This window comes from Plectropomus leopardus, chromosome 8 (assembly GCF_008729295.1).
Source record: "Plectropomus leopardus isolate mb chromosome 8, YSFRI_Pleo_2.0, whole genome shotgun sequence".
Lineage (NCBI taxonomy): Eukaryota > Metazoa > Chordata > Actinopteri > Perciformes > Serranidae > Plectropomus > Plectropomus leopardus.
This window is the reverse complement of record NC_056470.1, coordinates 27,503,988-27,523,622: the sequence shown is the minus strand read 5'-3', so window position 1 is coordinate 27,523,622 and position 19,635 is coordinate 27,503,988. Positions and strand designations below refer to the sequence as shown.

The window sequence follows — 19,635 nt, the reverse complement described above, 5'->3', positions numbered from 1 at the left end:
GATATGCGTTGACTCGTTGTATCGTTTCACACACTGCGCATCATGAGAGCTTGAACAGCGCCAAGTGTGTTGTTTTTTGTTGTGGCGCTCATATTAATTTAGAGCGTGCACACTGCTTGCCTGAGCAGCGCTTGTCAGGCACGTCTGGGCTGTGTGTCAGCTGCAGCACATCTTCATAAACGGTGGCTCACCGTTTTTTTACATGTGACGCTCGCGTTTGTTGACTCCATACCATTTTATACTGCAGTTTAAAGTCTCTCTCTGTTACAGAGATGAGGAAATACAAAAATGTTTGTTTTTCCTCAACTTCCTTGCTTACTTTTCAAAACAAAAACTATCTGTCTGTGTCTCTGTAGACAGATAGCCATCAGTTGCTGATACAATGCATTTTACTTTGAAACATTTACAGGACGGGGTTTTCAGCTGTGCAGGAGCTTGTATTACTTCATAAATGAGTGGAATATGTGCTTATTAAAATGAAAATATAGCAGTCATATCAGCAGGCAGCGGTATGCGTTGAGGCCCAGTTAAGGCTGGACTATTCTGATGCTTCTGATGCAGAAAGAATGTACTAGTTATAATTGTTTCTGGTAGAGAAAACTTTAATTTCAATAATTTTACTATAAGATTTTTGTTGGACTGCTAGGTACGAGGTTTGACTTTATATCAGACTATAAAACACAAATTACCAGTTAGGATGAGGCTATTTTTTTGTTGGGGAATAATGCCCTGCAGTGTAGTTTTAAAATGTTATTTTTGGTAAATTCGTTGCTCGATTTTTTTTTTATTAATTATGAATGAATTTTTTTATTAATAAAAAAATAATTGTTATATCAATCAAAAAAAAATCATTAGATTAATCGAAAAAATAATCAATACATTAATCAATAAAAAATAATTGTTAGGTGCAGCCCTAGATGCAACAACAATGAAATAGGTATGCAGCAACCATGTAGTAGTAAAGTCAGATGTCAGATAAGGCAATGTCATTTAAAAATAAAACACACCCATCCAACTGGCTTGGATACACCGTTAATTAGAAGACAGTAACAGGACAGCAACTGAAAATACACAGTACACGTGAATTAATAAATAATAGAATAAATTAATTTATATAGTATTGTACAATGACAGACATGAAAGAAAGGACATTGCCACTCTTAATGGTACACCATGCATGTTACTGATGGCAAGAATGCTCCCAAGTTCCGACCTTACCAGCATGCGGTGGGGGGACATGTCCAGAAATGTCCCAAATATAGCCAAATAAGGATAAAAAAAAGAAAAGAAAATACAGGTTTCATGATATCATGGCAATAATGCATATTTATTTCCCAACTGAAAAGAAGAGTAAGTATTTTAGATCAAATCATTTTCCCATCTTTTTTTTTGTTTTCGCATTTCAGTGGGGACAGGGAGCTTGTGAAAAGCGATCTGAAAATGGTATGCTTACCTTTCAAGCAAAAAGATTATCAGTCCATGAAGTGATATTCAACTAAATATAAACAAGAACACACCCATATAACAGAGTTTGATATACCGACAACTGCAACAACTGTATATTGAGTGTTGATTCTGAAGAAATTCTAAATATATTGGCTTTGGATAGAACCCTCCATTTTTTGAAGTGTAAATATTAACACTCATGGACAGTGAAATGAATTATTTCCAACTCTCTAGCTAAACACAAGTCAAGGAAACTGTGCTAAAAACTTGCCCTGATGAGCAAAATTGCAGGTGGCCTATCCCAAAAGCGCAGTTGTAAAAACTGCCAGGGTCTTCAGTGTTGGGGAAGATTCCAAATTGCTCTCCATTACAGGGGTCAGAGGAGGCAGCTGTAAGGGCTTGTGTTGTGGGAGCGGGAGTTGTAGGGGCTGGTGTTGTCGGAGCAGGAGTTGTTGGTGCAGGAGTTGTAGGGGCTGGTGTTGTGGGAGCAGGAGTTGTAGGGGCTGGTGTTGTGGGAGCAGGAGTTGTAGGAGCTGGTGTTGTGGGAGCAGGAGTTGTAGGAGCTGGTGTTGTGGGAGCAGGAGTTGTAGGGGCTGGTGTTGTGGGAGCAGGAGTTGTAGGGGCCGCTGTTGTTGGAGCAGGAGTTGTTGGGGCTGGTGTTGTCACAACAGGAGTTGTTGGTGCAGGAGTTGTAGGGGCTGGTGTTGTGGGAGCAGGAGTTGTAGGAGCTGGTGTTGTGGGAGCAGGAGTTGTAGGAGCTGGTGTTGTGGGAGCAGGAGTTGTAGGGGCCACTGTTGTTGGAGCTGGAGTTGTTGGGGCTGGTGTTGTGGGAGCAAGAGTTGTAGGAGCTGGTGTTGTGGGAGCAGGAGTTGTAGGGGCCACTGTTGTTGGAGCTGGAGTTGGGGGGGCTGGGGGCTGGTGTTGTAGGGGCTGGTGTCGTCGGAGCAGGAGTTGTTGGTGCAGGAGTTGTTGGGGCTGGTGTTGTCACAACAGGAGTTGTTGGTGCAGGAGTTGTAGGGGCTAGTGTTGTGGGAGCAAGAGTTGTAGGAGCTGGTGTTGTGGGAGCAGGAGTTGTAGGAGCTGGTGTTGTGGGAGCAGGAGTTGTAGGGGCTGGTGGTGTTGTGGGAGCAGGAGTTGTAGGGGCCGCTGTTGTTGGAGCAGGAGTTGTTGGGGCTGGTGTTGTCACAACAGGAGTTGTTGGTGCAGGAGTTGTAGGGGCTGGTGTTGTGGGAGCAGGAGTTGTAGGAGCTGGTGTTGTGGGAGCAGGAGTTGTAGGAGCTGGTGTTGTGGGAGCAGGTTGTAGGGGCCACTGTTGTTGGAGCTGGAGTTGTTGGGGCTGGTGTTGTGGGAGCAAGAGTTGTAGGAGCTGGTGTTGTGGGAGCAGGAGTTGTAGGGCCCACTGTTGTTGGAGCTGGAGTTGTTGGGGCTGGTGTTGTAGGGGCTGGTGTCGTCGGAGCAGGAGTTGTTGGTGCAGGAGTTGTAGGGGCTGGTGTTGTGGGTGCAGGAGTTGTAGGAGCTGGTGTTGTGGGAGCAGGAGTTGTAGGGGCCGCCGTTGTTGGAGCAGTAGTTGTTGGGGCTGGTGTTGTCACAACAGGAGTTGTTGGTACAGGAGTTGTAGGGGCTGGTGTTGTGGGAGCAAGAGTTGTAGGAGCTGGTGTTGTAAGAGCAGGACTTGTAGGGGCTGGTGTTGTGGGAGCGGGAGTTGTAGGGGCCACTGTTGTTGGAGCTGGAGTTGTTGGGGCTGGTGTTGTAGGGGCTGGTGTTGTCGGAGCAGGAGTTGTTGGTGCAGGAGTTGTAGGAGCTGGTGTTGTGGGAGCAGGAGTTGTAGGGGCTGGTGTTGTGGGAGCAGGAGTTGTTGGGGGGGCTGGTGTTGTCACAACAGGAGTTGTTGGTGCAGGAGTTGTAGGGGCTGGTGTTGTGGGCGCGGGAGTTGTAGGGGCTGGTGTTGTCGGAGCAGGAGTTGTTGGTGCAGGAGTTGTAGGGGCTGGTGTTGTGGGGAGCAAGAGTTGTAGGGGCTGGTGTTGTGGGAGCTGGTGTTGTGGGAGCAGGAGTTGTAGGGGCCACCGTTGTTGAGCTGGAGTTGTTGGGGCTGGTGTTGTAGGGGCTGGTGTTGTGGGAGCAAGAGTTGTAGGAGCTGGTGTTGTGGGAGCAGGAGTTGTAGGGGCCACTGTTGTTGGAGTTGGAGTTGTTGGGGCTGGTGTTGTAGGGGCTGGTGTCGTCGGAGCAGGAGTTGTTGGTGCAGGAGATGTAGGGGCTGGTGTTGTGGGAGCAAGAGTTGTTGTAGGGGCTGGTGTTGTGGGAGCAGGAGTTGTAGGAGCTGGTGTTGTGGGAGCAAGAGTTGTAGGGGCTGGTGTTGTGGGAGCAGGAGTTGTAGGGGCTGGTGTTGTCGGAGCAGGAGTTGTTGGTGCAGGAGTTGTAGGGGCTGGTGTTGTGGGAGCAAGAGTTGTAGGGGCTGGTGTTGTGGGAGCAGGAGTTGTAGGAGCTGGTGTTGTGGGAGCAGGAGTTGTAGGAGCTGGTGTTGTGGGAGCAGGAGTTGTAGGGGCTGCCGTTGTTGGAGCAGGAGTTGTTGGGGCTGGTGTTGTCACAACAGGAGTTGTTGGTGCAGGAGTTGTAGGGGCTAGTGTTGTGGGAGCAAGAGTTGTAGGAGCTGGTGTTGTGGGAGCGGGAGTTGTAGGGGCCACTGTTGTTGGAGCTGGAGTTGTTGGGGCTGGTGTTGTAGGGGCTGGTGTTGTCGGAGCAGGAGTTGTTGGTGCAGGAGTTGTGGGAGCAGGAGTTGTAGGAGCTGGTGTTGTGGGAGCAGGAGTTGTAGGAGCTGGTGTTGTGGGAGCTGGAGTTGTTGGAGCAGGAGTTGCAGGGGCTGGTGTTGTGGGAGCAGGAGTTGTAGGGGCCGCTGTTGTTGGAGCAGGAGTTGTTGGGGCTGGTGTTGTCACAACAGGATTTGTTGGTGCAGGAGTTGTAGGGGCTGGTGTTGTGGGAGCAAGAGTTGTAGGGGCTGGTGTTGTAAGAGCAGGACTTGTAGGGGCTGGTGTTGTGGGAGCGGGAGTTGTAGGGGCTGGTGTTGTGGGAGCAGGAGTTGTAGGGGCCAGTGTTGTAGAAGCAGGAGTTGTAGGGGTTGGTGCTGTGGGTGTGGAGTTGTAGGGGCTGGTGTAGGGGCTGTTGTCAGGAGTTTGTAGGAGCTGGTGTTGTGGGAGCAGGAGTTGTAGGAGCTGGTGTTGTGGGAGCAGGAGTTGTAGGGGCTGCCGTTGTTGGAGCAGGAGTTGTTGGGGCTGGTGTTGTCACAACAGGAGTTGTTGGTGCAGGAGTTGTAGGGGCTAGTGTTGTGGGAGCAAGAGTTGTAGGAGCTGGTGTTGTGTGGGAGCGGGAGTTGTAGGGGCCACTGTTGTTGGAGCTGGAGTTGTTGGGGCTGGTGTTGTAGGGGCTGGTGTTGTCGGAGCAGGAGTTGTTGGTGCAGGAGTTGTGGGAGCAGGAGTTGTAGGAGCTGGTGTTGTGGGAGCAGGAGTTGTAGGAGCTGGTGTTGTGGGAGCTGGAGTTGTTGGAGCAGGAGTTGCAGGGGCTGGTGTTGTGGGAGCAGGAGTTGTAGGGGCCGCTGTTGTTGGAGCAGGAGTTGTTGGGGCTGGTGTTGTCACAACAGGATTTGTTGGTGCAGGAGTTGTAGGGGCTGGTGTTGTGGGAGCAAGAGTTGTAGGGGCTGGTGTTGTAAGAGCAGGACTTGTAGGGGCTGGTGTTGTGGGAGCGGGAGTTGTAGGGGCCACTGTTGTTGGAGCTGGAGTTGTTGGGGCTGGTGTTGTAGGGGCTGGTGTCGTCAGAGCAGGAGTTGTTGGTGCAGGAGTTGTAGGGGCTGGTGTTGTGGGAGCAAGAGTTGTAGGGGCTGGTGTTGTGGGAGCAGGAGTTGTAGGAGCTGGTGTTGTCAGAGCAGGAGTTGTTGGTGCAGGAGTTGTAGGGGCTGGTGTTGTGGGAGCAAGAGTTGTAGGGGCTGGTGTTGTGGGAGCAGGAGTTGTAGGGGCTGGTGTTGTGGGAGCAGGAGTTGTAGGGGCTGGTGTTGTGGGAGCAGGAGTTGTAGGCGCCGCGTTGTTGGAGCCGGAGTTGTTGGGGCTGGTGTTGTGGGAGCAAGAGTTGTAGGGGCTGGTGTTGTGGGAGCAGGAGTTGTAGGAGCAGAAGTTGTAGTGGCTGGTGTTGTGGGAGCAGGAGCTGTAGGGGCCGGTGTTGTGGGAGCAGGAGTTGTTGGTGCAGGAGTTGTAGCAGCTGGTGTTGTGGGAGCAGGAGTTGTAGGGGCCAATGTTGTGGGAGCAGGAGTTGTAAGAGCAGAAGTTGTACTGGCTGGTGTTGTTGGAGCAGGAGTTGTAGGGGCCAGTGTTGTGGGAGCAGGAGTTGTAAGAGCAGAGTTGTAGTGGCTGGTGTTGTGGGAACAGGAGTTGTAAGAGCAGGAGTTGTAAGAGCAGGAGTTGTAGGGGCCAGTGTTGTTAGAGCAGGATTTGTCGCGGCTAGTGTTGTTGGAACAGGAGTTGTAGGTGCTGATGTTGTGGGAGCAGCAGTTGTAAGGGCCACTTTTGTGGTAGGGAGTTTTGTTGCCTTTGTAGTCAGAAGAGTGGTAGTCGTCTTTGGGATTGCAGTCGGGACAGTGGCCAGTGTCATGGTTATAACAGGGGGATTTGATGTCATGGTTGTTATGATTGGTGTATTTGGAGTTGTTGTGATAGCAATGGTTTTTGTTGTGTTTGAGGGAATAGTAGTCATAGGAGTGAGGCCAGGAAAACCTAAAAAGGTCAAATAAATGTTATAATTTCTTTCTTGCACTGTTATATTATCACATTACCCTTTCTGTTAATGTTATAATTGCCAATACAATTCTATGCCAATGATGCTGATAGAGATGATCAGATATACTTTTAAAACCTCCACCCCATGACAGGATAGGATGGAAACAATTCAGATTGTGTTACCTGGAACCAGGAGAGTGTGCAGTTGGCTGATGAAGGGGTTGTTTCCCATGTTACAGAATTTTCCGCTAATGTCATCCAGGTCCAGAGACCAGACAACGGCTCCTCCAAAGTCATTAGTCTTTATGTAATTAGTCTGAGAGGACGAGAAAAAAATATCACTAGTTGAAATGATATTGATAAAATAACTGTTGTACTAAATTTTTGTACAACCAAGAATTTGTATAGGATTCCAGTAGCAAATACTTAAGTTTGAATTAAACAGATGATTACCTTAGTATCAATGCTGTCTTCATTGTCAAATCCAACCCATTGATTTTCTGCAACCGCATATGGAACTTTCTGATCAACAATAAGCTGCGGTGTAATTCCCTCAAGGTAAAGGCAGATCTGAAAAGAAGGCCAATGTCACATTAAGATGAAATTTATTCCTAGAGACAGAATATTACACACCCAGAACAGTAAAAGCATTAGAGCAGCCTCTAATAAGGCTATTGATATAAATTAATTTTATTCATAGCCTGCAGTTTTACCTCATAAGAGGCCCAGAATCCTTCTTCACCGGTGTAGCAGCCTTCTTCACCGGGACCACTGGCTGGTGCTCCAACATCACTGGATGCAGAGGAGAGGTCAAAAGCTCGCCCATATGCTGCAATCCCCATGTTTAACTTTTGTGTGGGTACTCCCTGGTCCCTCCAGTACCGCATGGCAAAATCCTGTCATGTAGAAAAGTAAGGACTTAAAATGAGAAGATATCTCCAGAGATGTTAAAGGTTCGAATGTGAATCCCCATACTTACAGTGTTCAAGTAGGTTTGATTTCCAGTGTCCTGGGATCCCTGGAATAAGGGGCTGTGATGTCCTGTGACACTTTCCCAGGGGCCGTGAAAGTCAAATGTCAGCACATTGATGAAATCAAGGTACCTGATTAAATGCAGAAGACATCATATTCACCAAAACATGACAACAGCTAATTGTAATTATTATACTAAGAATTATATTAAATTTGTCTTACATGGCAATCTGTGCAACTTCGTAACTGGCATCGATGGTTGCTTTCTCAGCAGAGACACTAGCAGTGAGGATCAATCTGTCTCGATTAGTTGCTGTTCCCTCAGCTACAAAGGCCTCATTTAGCTCCTATAAAACACAGAAGTTTAAGTGTAAAATATATTTTCATCATTTGTCCATGTTATATGAATTCTTTATCTGCAACAAAAAAGATAGAACCTTTATTAATATGAATAAACCCCCAGTTTGATTATTTTTCTGAATTAACACCCCCCACCCCCGAAAAAAAACCAAAAAAACAAAAACGAACAAAAACCCCTTTGGCATATATTATCAAATTAAGCAATACCAAAATTTGCTTTGTTCTCTCTCTCTCTCTCTCTCTCTCTCTCTCTCTCTCTCTCTCTCTCTCTCTCTCTCTCTCTCTCTCTCTCTCTCACACACACACACACACACACACACAATCACAAATCACACAAAACCCATAACCTTTCATATACAGTAATGCATATTTCTGACAGTTACTGTCACAAAACATATAGTCATGATCTGACCTTGCACAGCAGTGTGAATCTCTGTTTGTCCTGTGGTTGGCTTCCAGCTCCTCCAGGGTACCTCCAGTCAAGGTTTAGCCCATCAAACCTATTTGCTCTCAGAAGTGTGACAGCAGACTGGATGAATGCTGCTCTGTTTTGTTGTGTTGCCACCATTGTACTGAATCTGGTAAACATTTAAACAAAACAGTGTTCTCAGAACATTTAAGGATTTTAAGATCACAAACACCAAGTCCTGTGAGACCAGCCAAATGGGAAAATAGTCTAGTTTTTCACTTGTAATTATAAATAATGAAAATGAGTCTTGCAGTGATCCACATAACTATAATGTCATCACTGACCTCAGTATCAGGCTGCAATACATTTTGCACAAGTATTAGTAGAAGTGTAGTGGCAACATAAAAGTCTATGTTAAATTGTTTTATATGGACTTTGAGTTGAAATGGTATGAGATTTTCATGATGCTATCAGGGCTGCCCCTTGAAAGTCGGAGACTTGAATCATCAGTCGGGAGACCCCTCAGTCAGCAGATTGCTGTCTTTTCTTTCTTTGCAGTTTATTTCTGGGGATGTTTTGGTCCCAAGATTTTGCTGCGGAGTGAGTGCTCTTGACTTTCACAATACTCTGAGCAGCTGCGTTGATGCATACTGTCTCTGACCTTTGTTGATATCTGGTGTTGGCAAAAAAATGTTGCACAATTGGGATCTGTTGTTAGGTTGAAACCTTTTTTTTAAAATGCAAGTATTTGTAAAACGTCTGGGAGGCAGTCAAGGAGGAAAGGAGATGCATATACATATTTAGATTCTCTGTACGGTTGTAGCCTTTTTGTTCAATACCACATACAAGCAAATGTACATGGTAATTTGACCATATCAGTTGTACACTGCCTCAGCCCTATATGGGCCTTAAGTGATTAATTTGGTGGCAATAAGATAGTAACCAAAGAGTAAATGCAAACATTTAGTGGTTTCCCAACATAAACAAATGTATTTTTTTTTTTAATGTAGGCCCTTACTCCACTTTCATTATGATGTCAGGTGAGCAAAATTAAATAGAGTCATGGCCAGGAAAATGCCAATATATTGAGATGTTGCATACACTTTTCTTTGCACTGATAAAAAAAATAAAATAAATTGCTCTTGTAAGTAACTTACTTTTGCGGGCTAAAGGTCAAGCCACCAACCGCCAACAGGGTTTTGAGCTGTGGATTTCTGTGGGGGCATAAAAGTTAAGTAATGATTATTTAAATATAAAAAATACAAAAATCCTCATCATTTGGCAATATTTATAAGCTAAAACACTGACCTTGTTTTGAGTCCATTAAAGGACTGATAGCGTTGTATGTCACTTTCTTTGCTGGGTACCAGTTCATTTAGGTTATTGATGTCAGAAAAGGCAAAGATCAGATGGGTACACTTGTCCGGATCAATATCTGAAACTGTGACCTTCCCATCCTCGGCTCTGTCTTCAGCCAGGCTGTTGTAGTAACACACCAGCTTGAGGGAAGAGGCTGAGACGTGGAAGAAAATCAGAATGGTTTTATATAGTTTTTGAAGACCATTCATACAATTTTTTTTTTATCACAATTGTTGAGGTAATGACATAATTTATCCTTCAGAAAGACTGTTGATTATGATTAATGCATGTTATAAACTCACCCAAATTGACGAGGATCAAACACAGACCTGCAGAGTGACAGACAGTTTAAAATTTAAAAAAAAAGAGAGAGATTGCTCTAATGATATTACAGCCCTGAACAGTTTAATAGAGTGAAATTTGTCCTTTTTTTCTGATTTCAATTACCTTATCTGTGTGGCAAACTATAAAGGCCCTGCTTGTAATTTTGATGGACTGACCCCTTAAGCAAAAAATAAATTGAGTAGTATGCCTTACCTGCTGTTAGAGTGAACCTGCACATGTTTTCACTATATGAAAAAGTATAGGAAATAGAAATAATGTTTAATATGCAGCTGAAAACAACAAATCCTCACTCTGTTGTATTTGTAGTTATAAAAAAAAGCATTTCAAGTTATCATTTCAAGATTTTTATTGTGAAGAAATGTTGCATAGCAGGCTGGTTATTGCTCAGCATAGTTAAACCATCTAAGCTAGCAATGCTTATTTAAAAATGTGTTAGAATACTGTCAGGAAATCTCAACTGTAAACAGAAACATTCCTCTTCCCAAAGCCATAATATTTTCATTTCATCCCCACTGGTTCACCAAATCCATAAAATATGTTAAGTTTAGCTTGTGTGAGAGATTTGGCAAGTATAGAAATATAAATATCTACAACTAAGAAAGCACTTCAAAATTGGTTTGTTCAGATCAGAGGAAAAGGGATACTTACAAATTTAATGATGAAAAAGCATAAACCGTATCTCTGTAAGTGACGAATGACTGACAGTTGTCTGGCTGTGCTGTTTTAAATTGGGTAGACTGCTGACAGGGTATGGCAGTTAACTGGGGTGTGGATAATTATGGTATCGTTGCAGCGTCCTAAACAATTGGATGCTGACGGAAACTGAAACAACAGAACAAATCACCTCATCACCTCCCTCTTGACTTTATATTAAAATTGTATTTACTGAAATAACGCCATGTTCACATTTCTGTCTGTCTGTCACTCTCATAGAGGGACTGAGAATCTTACAGTCAGCAGCATTAATGTGCACCACAGACAGTCAGACCCCTCAAAAACAGTTGATTTTGATAGATTAAGCGACGAATGAAAAAAGAACGTTTTCATCACTTCAACAACAATTCAGCTCTTTCTTTTTCACTTTTTTCGCATCGTAAGCTTTCAGTTTCTTGTAGTTGCCTGTGTAAAATGATCAAAGTGACCATAAAAAGAGAAATACTTGCCCATTATAGGACAATAGCACAGCAGTGATTCTATAGTACTTTTAGACATTTTTTTTTTTTCTTCAAGTAATTAGCACAAAGAGCAGAGATAATATGCTACAAAGATCTCCATCCAGACTCAGACCAGGGATGTGGCAATTTCATTGCCAATATCTTAAAACCTTATACCCTTACGACACCCCACGTTTAGGGTATATTTTGAGTCATTTAATTATACATTTGTGTTAGTTGCATTGTACTTTAAAGGGGAAAACAATCAATTCAATCAATCAAAAAATTTAACATACTCTCAATAGTAACAGTTGTTTTTCTCTGCCATGATGATTCAAAATGTGTGTTTTCACCCGCCTTTCCTGGCCATTGTTGATAGACGTTTTTTATTCAACAAATATGTTTAAACAACGTCATGGTATGATGTATGGTATGTCAAGTTAACATAATTGTTTAAAACAAAGTAACAATACATGCGCACATCAACAGGGCAACAATTAGAAGAACTGAGTAACTGCAGCATTCTTAAGGCACGCCTAATTGCACAGTAAAAATAAGTCAGCAAGAACAAACCATGACAAAGTTTTGCTTCAGTGACAAAGAAAACAATGATTGACATAATGAACGGCACTGTCATAAAATAAGGCATGTCTTCAGATAATGCCGTACACAACCAAAAGAACAGTACACACACCCAAATAGTTTAGAAACACCCATGTTCCACCTTGTTGTACTCTTTGTTCACAAACAGTTCTAATAAGCACTGTGTGTTGACAAACACTGGGTGGAATGCAGTACAGCTTTCTATTTCCGTATTGCTTTAACTGAATAAGCAAACTGACCAAAAGTAGTGCTTAAGCTATAAATGGATTACTATAAGGAATAGGTCCTTATAGTAATCCATCCATAGCTTAAGCACAGGCCCAGGGGCCAAGAGTGTCAGGGGGCCCCCAGACCTTCACTTGTAAAATGTCACTTAAATAAAGAAGTACAGACCAGGAAGAGACTCACCATGACAACCAACACACAGAAAAAGATGACAAAGAGATGCAAAGGAACTGCTCAGGGACACTAAAAAACTGCAAAATTGGGCAAAAAGACCACAAAGAGACACAAAATGACTACAAAGAGATACAAAACGACCACAAAGAAACACAAAATAACCTTAAAACCACAAAGTTGACACAAAATTACCCCAGAATTATTACAAAAAGGCAGGCAGCTACATGAAGACACAGTAAATGAGCTCAAAGAGACCAATGATGGAAGAGGTATGCAGTTTATTTACCTAAATAAATGTACTAATGCCACACTGTGTTAATACTGTGTTACAAGTAAACTATTACTTAAGTAAAAGTAAGTATAAAGTAACTAAAGTAAATAAAATGTACTCACGTTATTAAAAGTGAAAGTATATAATACAGAAAAAAACCCCAAAGAAAAAAAGGGAAAACATAATACAAAAGAATCTTGAAAGAAGTAGAAAAATACTTAAATGTTTACTCAAAAGTTGTCCATTAATTTTCTCTGTTGATTGGCTATAAATGAGAACAAATAAATGAGAACAGGAAATAAAGCATAGAAGGTGTGAAATATAAAATATAAAAAACCTTGAAAAACATGTGGGTCTTCAGCTCAGCCCTCAAAGGTTAGGGTAGATGTTTGGACAAAGTGCAGTGCTCTAAATGGTTGCTAGGAGGTGCACAGGCATACAGGGACCATGTTTTTTTTTTTTTTTTTAAATGAAACAATCCCTTTTAAAACCCATGTCACTCCAAAAAAATCCCACTATAAAACCATTTTTTTAAAAATAGAATAAAATTATATAAGAAACTGAGGTTTAATAGGACCACCAACAAAGGAAAGGCAGTGTGAGTTTCAGTTTTTATGAAAAAAGACTTCGCTGGTCTCTGACACAGCTTTCATTATAGACACCTAAACTGAGCATTAACATGATAATTAATAAAAAGTTGTTTAACTAATAACCATGAATAAATAACAGAAGGGATTTATATTCGAAAAGGAAGGATCTTAAAATAAGATTAGCCTTGGCATGGCGATTAGGTTTAGACTGAGGTTATTTCTTAAATGTTACAGTCCAGCTTCTTGAAATCTGACCTCAAGATATCTGAATGAAAATGGGTACTGTGGGTACCCATTAGTCTCCTGTTTAAAGACATGCCCACTTCATGCTAGTTCCATGCAGTTTTTTGCTCTAATTTGATTCTTGACCAAAACAGTCTGGTAAGAATTGTCAATATGGACTTCAAAACTGTTTTGTAATGCAAATAATTGAATAGAAAAAAATGGGATTAATCATGATTATCTATTGAAATTATTATTGAAATTCTGTGATTAATCGCAATTTAAAAAAAAATAATTAGTTTGACGGTCCCAGTATGTATAAAAACGTGAAAGGCAGAATATTAAAAATATAAGTGAATTCGATAATCAAAAGAGAGAAAAACTTATGAGAAAAAATATCTAATTAATTAACCAAATATTTAACCCACAGAAACAAAACCACAAACACAGACACATTTTGTTCATCAGGGAGATTTATTCAGATAACAGAATCAAAAATATTTAAAGGCCTTCACCACAATTGAATGCTATTCTAAGTAAAGTGAGAAAGTGAGAAAAGACCTGCTTTGAGTCTTGTCTGAGCAGATCAGAAACCACTCAGTGCTTGATACATTTATTAATAGAATTTCAAAGTGGATTTTACTATGAGACAGAGAAGCAATTAAAGTCATAGTAGCTTTGTCTGTATAAGTTAGGACTGGCTGCTGAGTTTCAAATGAGCTTGAGCATTTTCATTCTTTGTTCTGGTAATCAAGCAATAAGATAATCAGTCCATGAAGTGATATTCAACTAGATATAACAAAAACACACCCACATAACAGAGTTAGATAAACTGACAACTATATATTGAGTGTTGATTCTGAAGAAATTCTAAATATATTAACTTTTGATAGACCCCTCCATTTTTTGATAAGCGGAAATATTAACACTCATGGACAGTGAAATAAATTATTTCCAACTCTCTAGTTAAACACAAGTCAAGGTCACTGTGCTAAAAACTTGCCCTGATAAGCAAAATTGCAGGTGGCCTATCCCAAAAGCGCAGTTGTAAAAACTGCCAGGGTCTTCAGTGTTGGGGAAGAATCCAAATTGCTCTCCATTACAGGGGTCAGAGGAGGCAGTTGTAGGTGCTGGTGTTGTGGGAGCAGGAGTTGTAGGGGCTGGTATTGTGGGAGCAGGAGTTGTTGGTGCAGGAGTTGTAGGGGCTGGTGTTGTGGGAGCAGGAGTTGTAGGGGCTGGTGTTGTGGGAGCAGGAGTTGTAGGAGCTGGTGTTGTCGGAGCAGGAGTTGTAGGAGCTGGTGTTGTGGGAGCAGGAGTTGTAGGGGCTGGTGTTGTGGGAGCAGGAGTTGTAGGGGCTGGTGTTGTGGGAGCAGGAGTTGTAGGGGCTGGTGTTGTGGGAGCAGGAGTTGTGGTGGTGGTGGTGGGAGTTGTAGATGCAAGGTCAGGATGGCCTAAAGGAACAATAGTCCAATGTTGTGTTAATTGCTCTTAAACCCTGTATTATCATCATATAATATTTTTATTTATTACTGAGCAACAAGATTTCTTAATTAAAAGAGCACACATTTGCACTCTGCATAATAAATTGTGATTTGGTCAATTAAAGGTTATTGCATTAATGTTGATCACCTGAAACCAGGAGAATGTGCAGGTGGCTGATGAAGGGGTTGCTGCCCATGTTACAGAACTGTCCACTGGTGCCATCCAGATCCAGAGACCAGACAACGGCTCCTCCAAAATTGTTAACTTTAAGGTAACTGACCTGAGAGGATGATGAACACAGTACTTAGAAAGCTGATGTCATGGTGGCAAGTTATGTATTTGACCAGAGTGGTGTATGACCAGTTGTTTGTTCAGAAATTATTGAACAATACTTTAAATTAAACAGATGATTACCTTAATGCCAAGGCTGTAGTGGTTGTCAAATCCAACCCACTGATTTCCTGTGGTGGCATATGGGACTTTCTGATCAGTTATCAGTTGGACTTTAACTCTTTCAAGATAAAGGCAAGTCTGTAGAGAAGGGTCAGATGTCATATTTAAATTTAATGTGTTAACATCATCAGATATGTGACACAACAAATACAGCAATTGCTAATGATAATAATAATAAGAAGAAGAAGAAGAAGAAGAAAAAGGAAACACAAAGCAGTAAGATACAAGTTGTTTTAAGAAACATAAGGTAAGAAAATGGATGCAAAGCACTGAAACAGGAAAAAAACAAAAAAACAAAACTGATACAGGTAAAAGAAATCAGTATATGACTAATAAATCAACATCGAGTCAGAATTAAATTTAGCATTGGCATAAGCTGGCCAAAGAATCTGATTGTCGAAAATGAAGTAGGAGTTAATTATATTCAGAGCTTGCAGTTTTACCTCATAATAGGCCAAGAATCCTTCTTCACCAGTGAAGCGGCCTCGTTCACCAGCACCATTGGCTGGTGCTCCAACATCGCTGGATGCAGAGGAGAGCTCAAAAGCTCGCCCGTATGCTGCTAATCCCATGTTTAACTTTTCTTTGGGTGCTCCCTGGTCGCTCCAGTACTGCATGGCAAAATCCTAACATGTAGAAATGAACAATTAGAATGAGAAGACATCTCTGAAGGTGTTAAGGGTGTTAGAATGTGAATCCCTGCACTTACAGTGTTCAAGTAGGTTTGATTTCCAGTGTCCTGGGATCCCTGGAATAAGGGGCTGTGATGTCCTGTGACACTTTCCCAGGGGCCGTGGAAATCAAATGTCAGCACATTGATGAAATCAAGGTATCTGATTAAATGCAGAAGAGATCACATTCACCAAAACATAACAACAGCTAATTGTAGTAATAATACTAAGAATTATATTAAATTAGTCTTACATGGCAATCTGTGCAACTTCGTAACTGGCATCGATGATTGCTTTCTCAGCAGAGACACTAGCAGTGAGGAGTAATCTGTCATGGTTAGTTGCTCTTCCCTCAGCCACAAATGCCTTTTTGAGCTCCTGTACAACATCACAAAACTTTGGTTCAGTCTTATTTAAGTGTTAAATATAATATTTTCATACAAGGCATATACAGAGATGCATATTTCTGATAGTGTCTGTCCCAGAGGAGAAATTTTGACCTTGCACAGCAGGGTGAATCTCTGCTTGTCCTGTGGTTGGCATCCAGCTCCTCCGGGGTACCTCCAGTCAAGGTTTAACCCATCAAACTTATTTGCTCTCAGTAGTTTGATAGCAGAGCGGATAAACTTTGCTCTGTTTCGACGTGTTGCGACCATTGCACTGAATCTGGTGAATATATGAACAAACCAGTGTTCACAAAAGACATAAAGTATTTATAAGAGCACAAACACAAAGAACAGCTCATAGTATAAGATAATGTGGCAACGATGAGCTTACAGCCATTACCATGTTTTTTACTCAGCTAAAGCACATTTTGTAGAAGTACCAGTGGAGTAATGTAACCCTGAAGTAACCCTATGGTTTGCAACAAACATCTTTACTACATTTCATTACATTTTTTTGGGTGACTTTCTCATATGAAAAAAATAAAATACAAATAATTTAAGTAAAATATTTAAATAAAACACAAATGTATTTGGAGTTTGCAGATATCAACAATATGGACAACCTTAAGTACACCTATTTGTGTCATTTTGTTTTTCCAGCAACTGCAACTACAATGTAATGACGTTTTCTGCATGATTGAATCAGGAATTCACTTTACTTTAAGTAATCAATATCAGCACCTTACTTTGTTCTACATCATATGTACAAAACTCTCCACCATGCATGCTGTGCAAAGCACAAAAATAAGTGAGCAGAGCGAGTTTCGTTGTCAGGAAATGCCAACATGGGGAAGTGATGCTTACACTTGTCTTTGCAATGACACAAAGAAGGGCTGAAACTTATTGTGAGTAACTTACTTTTTTGTTTTAAAGTTTAAGCCACCAACCGCCAACAGAGTTTTGAGCTGTGGATTTCTGTGGGAACACAGAAGTCAAGTCATAATCATTAAACAAAACTGAAAATTCAGCATCATATCCACAATATTTATAAACTAAAACACTGACCTGTTTTTGAGTCCATTAAAGGTCTGATAGCGTTGAACGTCAGTGGCTCCGTTGGGGACCAACTTGTGTTGGTTGTTAATGTCAGAAAAGGCGTAGATCACATGGGTACAGTGGTTTGGATCAATATCTGAAATCGTGCACTTTCCATCATCCACTCTATTTTCAGCCAAGCTGTTATAGTAACAAACCAGCCTGGAGGAGGCTGCTGAGGAAGAGGCTGTGACAGGAGGAAAATCGCAATGTTCAGTTATACATCAGGTTTATCAAGATCCTTGTTTACCAATAATTGTTGACTTAATGACATTATTTTATCCACTAGCTAGACTGTTAATTACAATTAATGCATTTTATTATCTTACCCAAGCTGGTGAGGATCAAACAGAGACCCGCAAAGTGACAGATTGGTCAGTATCAGATTAAAATGAAGTTCAACAGTTAAAAAAACAAATTAAAAAAATCAAAAGAAAGAAACAGGAAAACAAAAAAGTTTTCTCACCCAGTCTCACTTTTTTCTAAAAAGAGTTAGTAGTGAATTTTCTAAATGCAATGTGCAATTGGTAAGCACCCCAAACCAAATCCCATTCACTCTCACTAATCTGAGAAACAAAAATGTTTGTAAGCAAAGCAAAAAAACATTTCTTTATTGCTTGATGCCATTTGACATTTGACATTTTGTGATTTGGATGGACTGACCCTTTAAGGACTCAGTAACTTGAGCAGAGTGCCTTACCTGCAGTCAGAGTGAGGCTGCACATGTTGTCACTGTATGGATAAGCAGAAGGAATAATAACAAAAAAAGTTTGATATTGGGCTCATTTCATTAATATATTTGTCTTAGCTTTAGGTGTCAAAATTGAAAACTGATAAGTTGTGCTTGCAGTTAGAGTTAGACATGTCACTCAGAAAACAATTTGGATTGTAATTAGACAGACTATAATGAGTGTATCATTGATTCTTTATTTAAAAATTGTCTCCCAGAGCAAGCTTTGAATTAACCTCAAAAGTGACTCACATTTTTCAATTATAAAATATGTATGTACATATAATTGACATCAACAGCCGGTTGAATCAGGGCCAGTCCACTGTTGTGGCAGGGGTTTAACAGTCCTGTGATGGTAAAATTGCACAGTTTATGCCCAAGTATTTTTGCATTTCAAAGACACTGTTCACCATCATATGATGCAAATTTTGACCCTCTCTCTACGATCTATGATCTTTTTACTTATCATCATCAGGGAACTGAGTAAAGATTCAGCCTGTGATCGAATAGCATCTGGAATCATTAAAGCAGATCGCTCTAACACACATTCAAAACTTTAAACACACTGATGTCAGAAAGTTGGAGAAAAATGTAGCAATAAAGCTATGAATTGTCAAAAGTAAAGGAAGTGGGAAGGACATGGTGCTTAGCAGTAGCCCTCACAGTATTCTTCTAACCTTGAAATTGTCTCACTGAAGGTATAGTAAATTAGAAAACACACAAAAAGACAATTATTTAGCAATAAGTCAGAGGGATGGAGCAGGAATAGCAATATACAAAGCAACAACGAATAAATTAATGAAAATGTGGTTTAATAAAATCAGAGTAAAAAGGATACTTACAAGGTAATGGTGAAAGAACCAAACACTGTCTCTCCACTGTGACTGATGTCTGATGGATGTCTGGATGTGCTGTTTTAAATAGTCTGGACAGCTGACAGGGTGGGGTAGTTCACAGGGGTGGGGATACTTACTGTAATGTTGTAATGTCCAACCAGAGTAATTGGATAATGATCGAAACTGGGGTCAGTGGATCTTATTCACCTCGCATTTTTGACTCTCAGTTCAAATTTTGGTCACTAAAATAGCAGTGTTCATGTTTGTCTGTAAAGGAAGTTCTTGAACTCATTTTTGGTTTAGTTAATCTTTATGTAGCCAGAAAAAAAATCTCTTGAAATTAAAAATATTTTTTTCAAGAGTGCCACAGTCAGCAACATAAGTTACAGACAGAAAACATTAAAAAAATACAAAGTCAAAAAATGCAACTCCAAAACAAGCACCAAAAAAAGAAACAGTTACGAAGACCGGCTAAAATAACTAAATAAATACATGGGAGAAAACAAAAATAAAAACAAAAAAACAGTAGCCCAACAACCACATTTTAAGATACTATAAATAGCAAGAGTTGTTTCAGCATACTTAGTCAAGAGGTGAATTTTCACCTGTAGTTCCTGGACATCATTAAAACAATTAAGTTGTGACATTTAAATTACAGTAGTTATTAAAGACAAAGCAATAATTAATGTGGAGAACAAAGCTAGAATTCGTGGAAATGACCAACAGCGTTGTTGTGATGTAAGGCGTATGTAATTACACAGTGGTTAAAAATACATCCGCACAAAAGTTTCTTTTCAGTGACAAACAAAGCAATAATTAACATAATAATCTGCACTGTCATAAAATGAGCCATTTACTGAAACAATGTCGTTCAACAATAGACAAATAGGACACACATCCTGACATCTGACATCTTGCTGTTATTACTCTTTCATGAAAAACAGTACTGTGTATCTCAAACATTGGCTGAAATTAAATGAATTTGCTGCTTTGCGATGTGGACCAGTGCAACTTTCAGTGAATGGCAGACTGACCAAAAATACTGCATAACTTGCTAAAGGTTCCACTCTTGTGATCTTGTGAGTAGACAATCGA

General features: G+C 41.0%; 3 protein-coding genes across 4 annotated transcripts in view; 1 reads left to right on the top strand and 2 right to left on the bottom strand.

Moving 5' to 3' along the window:
• The window catches only part of pm20d1.2 (peptidase M20 domain containing 1, tandem duplicate 2), a 76,582-nt gene that overhangs the window by 35,201 nt on the left and 21,746 nt on the right, over positions 1 to 19,635 (top strand). The gene's annotated exons all lie outside the window — the stretch shown is intronic.
• LOC121946481 (oviduct-specific glycoprotein-like) lies at positions 1,823 to 10,350 on the bottom strand. Its single transcript, XM_042491051.1, has 21 exons — positions 10,297 to 10,350; positions 9,841 to 9,872; positions 9,606 to 9,632; positions 9,253 to 9,457; positions 9,102 to 9,158; positions 7,948 to 8,113; positions 7,398 to 7,522; positions 7,183 to 7,306; positions 6,917 to 7,099; positions 6,657 to 6,773; positions 6,387 to 6,519; positions 5,765 to 6,200; positions 5,156 to 5,284; positions 4,726 to 4,924; positions 4,377 to 4,408; positions 3,993 to 4,228; positions 3,511 to 3,700; positions 3,119 to 3,247; positions 2,726 to 2,932; positions 2,329 to 2,496; positions 1,823 to 1,919 (listed from the first exon to the last, which is right to left on the bottom strand). Exons 2-21 carry the CDS (start codon positions 9,863 to 9,865, stop codon positions 1,823 to 1,825), a joined length of 2,985 nt encoding a protein of 994 aa, XP_042346985.1. The 5' UTR covers positions 9,866 to 9,872; positions 10,297 to 10,350.
• Positions 14,238 to 18,997, bottom strand: LOC121947407 (chitinase-3-like protein 1; the record flags this gene model as incomplete). The annotated part of the gene is made up of 11 exons (XM_042492454.1): positions 18,547 to 18,997; positions 17,675 to 17,706; positions 16,945 to 17,161; positions 16,798 to 16,854; positions 15,994 to 16,159; positions 15,747 to 15,871; positions 15,532 to 15,655; positions 15,266 to 15,448; positions 14,784 to 14,900; positions 14,517 to 14,649; positions 14,238 to 14,338 (listed from the first exon to the last, which is right to left on the bottom strand). Coding segments are annotated over exons 2-11 (1,248 nt in total), but the record flags the coding sequence as incomplete, so codon positions are not given.

Bases quoted from the DNA above. Each gene is read 5' to 3' on its own strand.
- LOC121946481 (XM_042491051.1), bottom strand. From the start codon at position 9,865: ATGTGCAGGTTCACTCTAACAGCAG. The intron at 5,285-5,764 runs GCCAGTACAACT...CCACAACACCAG, and splicing joins CTCCTGCTCCAACAACACCA to CCCCTACAACTCCTGCACCA. The intron at 4,925-5,155 runs GTCCTGCTCTTA...CCACAACACCAG, and splicing joins CACAACACCAGCCCCTACAA to CTCCTACAACTCCTGCTCCC.